The sequence below is a fragment of the Cephus cinctus genome, unplaced genomic scaffold (assembly GCF_000341935.2).
Source record: "Cephus cinctus unplaced genomic scaffold, Ccin1 Ccin1_scaffold0168, whole genome shotgun sequence".
Classification (NCBI taxonomy): Eukaryota; Metazoa; Arthropoda; class Insecta; order Hymenoptera; family Cephidae; genus Cephus; species Cephus cinctus.
In genome coordinates, this window is record NW_014332892.1 from 3,782,185 (window position 1) to 3,789,396 (window position 7,212).

General features: G+C 33.6%; 2 protein-coding genes across 2 annotated transcripts; both read left to right on the plus strand.

The window, feature by feature from the left end:
- The first annotated feature begins 464 nt into the window (after positions 1 to 464).
- Positions 465 to 2,797, plus strand: LOC107264056 (HD domain-containing protein 2). Its single transcript, XM_015731917.2, has 4 exons — positions 465 to 703; positions 982 to 1,106; positions 1,290 to 1,458; positions 1,557 to 2,797. Exons 1-4 carry the CDS (start codon positions 653 to 655, stop codon positions 1,782 to 1,784), a joined length of 573 nt encoding a protein of 190 aa, XP_015587403.1. The 5' UTR covers positions 465 to 652; the 3' UTR covers positions 1,785 to 2,797.
- Positions 2,798 to 4,158: 1,361 nt separating this feature from the next.
- LOC107264311 (nicotinamidase) lies at positions 4,159 to 7,119 on the plus strand. Its single transcript, XM_015732438.2, has 4 exons — positions 4,159 to 4,771; positions 4,858 to 5,122; positions 5,223 to 5,369; positions 6,082 to 7,119. The coding sequence occupies exons 1-4, from the start codon at positions 4,554 to 4,556 to the stop codon at positions 6,490 to 6,492; spliced, it is 1,041 nt and encodes a 346-aa protein (XP_015587924.1). The 5' UTR covers positions 4,159 to 4,553; the 3' UTR covers positions 6,493 to 7,119.
- Positions 7,120 to 7,212: the final 93 nt, after the last annotated feature.

Sequence of the window (7,212 nt, forward strand, 5' to 3'; positions counted from 1 at the left end):
CTTCGCGATAGAAAGAAATATTTTTTATATGTCAGTTGCATAGTCGTTTGACACAGGAATCATTTTTTGACATTATAATCCTCTAGATTACATGTGGAAATACCTCTTTGTAAGTGTACTTATTCTTAAATTCTGGCAGTGTACTACTACGAATATCGGCGTGTCTCTATTTAGCTGCATGCGTTTGAATGAGACACAATCATACCCGCAGCGAGTGAATACATCGTACACGGATTTATGAGATATGCCAACCTAGGTGTCCATTGTCGAATGAGTTTCGCATGACTGTAGAAGCGTTCCGAAATTTAGTGTGTAGAAGTTTATTATCGTCATTATCAAACACATTTGAATAAATAGAGAAGTAGCGAGAACTATCGTAGGCCGGACTGAATTTTAGAACGTAGTTTTTGCATCTTAGCAATATCTACTCCATGCTCCTAGTAGTTACTTTCCAATTATACCAAGTTTCGTGTCGCTCGTTTTGTTCTAAATCTCTTCTGGAAGGTTGCCGCAGCAGTCCGCAAGTCTACAGTTGCTTCGGAGAATTCACACAAAGTAGATCGGATTGCTCTCAACGCTTATTACTGTTCAGTGCTTATCATTTGTCGTCATTGTTGCACAGATACATAACGGCAAATTGAAATAAGTGAAGATGGATTCAAGAAACCTCGTTGAATTTTTGGAATTGGTCGGAAGACTGAAGGTAGGTTGATTTACAATTAAATTACGGTGGACACACGTGTTACTTTTTGATTCTAGATTAAAGTTTTCTGTTTCAATATACTTTTCTTTGGCAGTCAATGGAAGTATTCATGTACACTGTATTACATGTATACATGGTCTTTATAATATTGTCATTGACATTTGCAAAACTTTATGATTCTATTATATAATGAACGTTTAAGTAAAACTTTTATTTCTAATCAAAGGATTATAATCTGTGTATCTTTATGTTATATATTTATTTTATGTTGTTTATAGCATATGGCAAGAACAGGATGGGTATTACTCAAGATTCCAAATCCAGAAACAATATCAGGGCATATGTATCGCATGGCTATGCTATCATTTTTGGTAGACAGCAAGGAGAACTTAAATCGAGAAAAGTATGTATCAGGAAGATTATATTCTATCCATAATTATTTAAACTTTATCACGATAGGATTTCAATCTTTTGCTTCATATGGTCACTTTAATTGAATGTTAACTTGGTATTGAATTGTATAATCAGTCTTTCATTATGATATATTATGAAATATATATGTAGTAGTTACTATTTTCATTATTAGGATTATGCAAATGACATTAATTCATGACCTTGCCGAATGTATCGTTGGTGACATTACACCACATTGTGGAGTTACACCGGAGGACAAACATCGACGTGAGGACGTTGCTATGCAAGAAATCTGTAGCCTTTTAGGAGATAAGGGTTCTGAAATGTTGGAGCTGTTCAGGGTATTGTTAAATATATAATAAACTTTTGCTACAATTCTGTATATTCTATAAAAGAGCTATGAATGGCACGCAGCAAAACAATTATTTTTGTATTTCAGGAATATGAGAAGCAAGAGTCCTCCGAGGCAAGATATGTCAAGGATCTAGACAGACTAGACTTAATAATGCAAGCATTTGAATATGAGAAACGAGATCAGATACCTGGAAAATTGCAGGAGTTTTTTACCACACAGGATGGAAAAATAGCACATCCATCTCTTAAATCTATTGCAGACCAAATTATTACTGAAAGAGAAGCCCTATTTCGCATTCCAAATAATGTATGATCACTCAAAGTTTTATACCTCAAAGTAGCATCATAGTAAGTAATTACAGATGCCGATCCAAAAATAGGTTTTTTGTTTTTATACTTAAAATTAAGTGACAGTTACATTAAGTTATTTTTTTTGTGCTTTCATAACGAAGACAAAGGATAAAGTGTCAAATAAATGCAAAGTTGACTTTTGCATACTAAGCATAGAAGTGGATCATTTTTTAATAACAAAGATTTTAAATTATATAGGTGCAACAGTACAAAAAACTAGTAAATTAGAAGCAGTATTTCAATATTTAATGATAATTAAATCAGAATCAAATCGGATGTATACGAACGGAAATCCTTTGTTTTGCCTCTAATTGAAGTTTCATTATAAATTGAAATATTGCATCTTATTTTTAATTATAATAAGAATATGTCGTACCTTATTATTTTTACTATAGTACTAGTTGCAATTTAGTATTTTGTGCTGTGCATAGTTTCAATCATATTCCACATGTTTTAAGTTAATATTTATTATAAAATATCCACATGAATGTGTTACATTGAAACAATTGTATTGGTATATTGTAATCAACATTTTCAATATTTGTTCTTTTAGTATTGCTGCATTGCGACTTGTATTAATTATATTTGTGAACATCAGATATAATTTTTGTATGCTCTTTCCTAATAATCTGTTCAATAACGTATCCTCTGTTAACTACTAAATGATAATATAACTGGAATAAATATGTGCTTATTCTTTAATGAATTGAATGATTGTACGAAGTAAGTACGTAATATTAGCAAACATAAATATTTTGATTATTCTAGATATAATTTGCAACAAAGGCTGATAATTGGAAAAGCATTTGTTAGTAAAATTTCAAAATTGTCTCACCAGTTCACAGATATAGTCAGTGTATACTTAAGCAGAAATTATATAAAATGTTGACTGCATTACTGCTGTACTAAGAAAAAGTGTCAATGAGTCTTAATTCAACAACATAAATGTTTTAACAAAGTATGGTTTATACTAAATGCTCGAAATAGTACTATTTATTTTAGTTTTAAAAAAATCCATAGATAATCTTACTACTTAAAAGTAATATAACAAGACAGTCATGCTCAGTAAAATATGAAAAGTTCAAGAAACATTGAAAAAAAAGTTACAACGTCATTGTAACATTTTTCCAATATTTCATATCTGTATAAGTAAACATTAATCACATTCACAATAAATATACAAACTTTATAAAATTACTTATAAAATTATCAATGATATCTTTTCTTTCCTTTATAGCTTTAATCCTCACTGAGACATGTGTCAGATTATCATCAGCCTTATGAAAACTGTATTTAAAGAAAAACGATAATCAGTTCATCCCTTGATATAGAATAAATCGTAATCGATTATTCAACAATTATCTAACAGCACCAATTAATTTTGGGAATAGTGATCGATATCACATGAAATATATAGAAAAATAAGTTTGATTATCGTGATGTATGATTGTCAGGTAATTACCAAAGGTATAGAGAAGGCCAAACCAATTTAAACTTAATCCATCCATGCACAAGAGTCAGAAATAAAGCGCAACCAGGCCATGACTATCTGTATACCCACAGCGTGAGTAAAATCGATCTAGCCCACAGTTTCCCTGAGTTTTATTACCGTTTTAACTTCTTTTTCTATATCAACATATATATAGACATTCGATCCCTCTAATAAAAATCCGCGGAACATTGTCAAACGGTTAAGTGCGTCATTGGTTGTTTTATCATTTAACGACTGACGTATTTTGATTGATAATCCCAGCAACGATTACGAAAAATCCAAATTTACGACAGTCCTGCTCATCCTTATGTTATTCAATCGTGCCAATGAAATCTTTATCGACTGTTAAATTGAACGAGGGTAGGCCGCGCTTTTCAGTTAATCAACTTGGATCGTCGACGGGTCGACACAAAGCCTCGCTATTCGCTGGTTCCGGGAGAGTAATCTTTGAAACGACCAATCATGTAGGCTGTGTGTACATACACAAATGACTAAAGGATCACGATATAAACTTCCAATTCTGGCATATTTTCTCTACGAGGAAAACGCCGAAAGATAAAGAAGATTGGAGAAATTTGAATTGCAAACTAGCTGGTTATTGCAGAATCAATTTTGCTCTATGACATAAACTGGCTAGAGCAAATACAGTTGTGCTTTTGTTTGCTCTTCCAAATGAGCAATCTATTGCGCAAATGATTCGACCCATTGGTCAGTTTAACCGAAGCAAATGGCAAACGAATTTTGTTACGGTCAAGGGGTAGGAGGAGCTGGGTCATTATTACCTAATGGCGATACTTTAAGAGTAGGGGAACCCCATACGTCAGCTGCTCTCAGTAGAAACCTGAAGATCCAGTCTAACCGTAATATCGTAGTCACACTTTGCGCTTTAGCTCGGTTGCGAAGCAACCGCGTCTGGCCTGTTTCGTCGATAAAGAGAACAATCCCTCCATTTTCTGAAACCTTCAATTCGGCTGGGGATGCTATGCGCACTCGGCTAGGAATTGCGACACGCTTGAGATCTCGCGGTACTTTGAGCTCGAACATTTGTTGCGTAACGAACTGTATTTAATACTGAAAAATAGGAGCAGATGTATAAAAGAATTGTTAAAAAAATATATTTTATCGAATTTCATCGAATTGTTCTGTCGAATAAGTTATAGAGCTTATTGGAATATCGGCTTAACACTTGTTTGAATTAGACGTTTGATTACTTAGATTGAATTTTCGAATCGTTCGAATATGACACTGAACAGGGAAGTCTGGGAAGATCCTGAAAAGCTTCTTCATAAATTTGATTCTAACGAAGACGCTGCTTTGGATTTCGAAGAGTTTTGTATATTATGTGGTGAACTTTTTGGAGCTGAAGAAGTCGAGGAGCATGAATACAGGATTCGTGACATATTCGATATTCTGGATTCGAATGGGGATGGACTTTTGAATGAAGACGAATGGGGAAGGTAAGACGCGGGAAAATTAAATTTTTAATCTCATTGACTTTATCTGCATGGAATCGTTGTATTATATTATTTGTAAATTCTCCTAGATGCCACAAGGAATGGATATCGGTTGTTCTCAATCCTTTGAGTGTACTTCTCGTTGTCGACGTGCAAAATGATTTTATCGATGGAACAATGGCGTTGAGAAATTGCGGAAAAGGCGAAGACGGTGCTGATGTGATTGAGCCAATTAATCAGTTACTCAAGGAAGTCCAGTGGAAAAAAGTTGTTTATTCGCTCGACTGGCATCCTGAAACGCATATTGGTTTTTATGACAATTTACATATGAGAGAATTGCATCCCGATTCCAAGGCCAGTCGACACAAATTTTTTCTAAAATTCCAAACCAATAGCATTGACTAAAAAAGCCTCTGTCGCTACATAATTCGTCATTCGAATATATCTCATTCAGGTCTCTAAAGAAGACGCTAAAATTTTGGACACAGTTTTATTCCTCGAACCACAATTGGAGCAACGATTATGGCCACGACATTGCGTCATGGACACATGGGGAGCTCAGTTACATAAGGAGTTATACATTATACCAGACTCATCACAGGTATAGAAAATCTGTTTATTCTCACATGTAAAATTATTTCCTTTCATCGCAAAGACCTTTCAGCTAAACCTATAGAATCTACTCAATAGAAAAATGAACCGATTGTTAGTCACGTGCAAAACAATGTGAGGTGAGGTGATATATTAATTAAATTATCTTACTCCATACTACATAATACTTTGGTTAGCACAAATAACGCTTGACTCTTGATATTCCTTCGAATTAATTTGGGAAAAAATTATTATAATATAATAATAAAAAAAGGACTTTTTGGGACGTATTATTGGCATATAATTTACATTTTCACATTGAGTTCCTATAAAATTTTTAATCTAATCAGATAGAGGCAAATTTTGGATTTGATTATAGATCAAAAAAATTTTCCGTAAATGACGATCACTCTACATCGACATGAAATCTTTTGATATAATAAAATCAAGCTGAGCTGTATGGAGTGAACTGGGACTCCAAGATATGTTTAATTACAACTAATAGGCTTAATCAGAAATAAATACAATCAACGACAGTTATTTTTACCACTTAACAATTATTTAAGAGCAGTTGCTAGGAGGATCTATAATGATCTATGCATATATATCTTCTATCTTTTACGTTACAGTTTAGTGATGTCCATAATAGGTATTCATTATATTACATAATAGGTATTATGCATTAGTTATTCTCATAATAAATATAGTCTTAAATTTTGCAGATTCGCAAGGGACAAAATCCCGACATGGAAACGTATTCTGTATTCTTTGACAACAATGCAATCAATTCGACGGAATTATTGAATATTTTACAAGAAATCGGTATTACCGATGTCTACGTTTGTGGTCTTGCTTATGACGTTTGCGTGCGAGCCACCTGCATGGATGGACTCCGACTAGGGTATCGATTGGCCATAATTGAGGATTGCTGTCGTGGCGTCGATCCGGATGACGTGATAGAAGCGAGAAAAATGATATCAGAGAACGGTGGTCTTCTCACGAATAGCAAAGAAGTTCCTATGCTTGTCAGCGGTGAGAAACGAAGTTTAATAATGGCACAACAGGGCACATGGTCGTTGGCCAAGAAATGGTCAGCTTGTGAGAAGGAAGCTGAAAAAGAGTCAAAAGAATGATTAACCAGATTTTAATTAACGTCTGATAGTATTATTATTAATATCTCCCGATAACTGCACTTACATTTAGTCAAAGGCGATCTTAATTTATTACCCAGTATAATTGTAATCACTCGTTACAATTACAATCCTACAATTGCCTCTAAACCAAGTACGAGTACTATGCTTGACTTGACTATTTAAACTATCTTTAAGAATAAGTCATGTTAAAAGACTTTGGAATCTAATTTAATTTGAGAATAAATTATCGCCCTCTGTACTTAACGTACGTTAATGCATATTGTTTGTGCCTTTAATGTCATTAGTGGTTACTGTTTATTTGTAAAGTTCTAAAGAGTCAGATAAAAGTGGAATCGACGCACTTGGAAATATACATAGGACTTGGTTTACAACACTCTTAAGCAAGGTGCAGGACAGTCTATTTTGGGCTTTCATTATCCGATTAGATAGGAGGACGATAAGAAGAGATAGGAACATGTTACACGGTTATTAAAAAGCGAATAATTTTTAGAATTAACTAATATATGGTTCCATGTGTAATTTCTCTTTGTAGTCTTTAACTCCAGGAGCATTATGTACAATAAAATAAATGTAACGTGTCGTTAATAAATAATCAAAATAGTCACAGCTATCTTTATAAAATAATATAAATAGAGATATATAATTAAGTTATTACAGCAGTAATACGGATGCTGAGAGACTTTGTAAAGTACAGCCTTA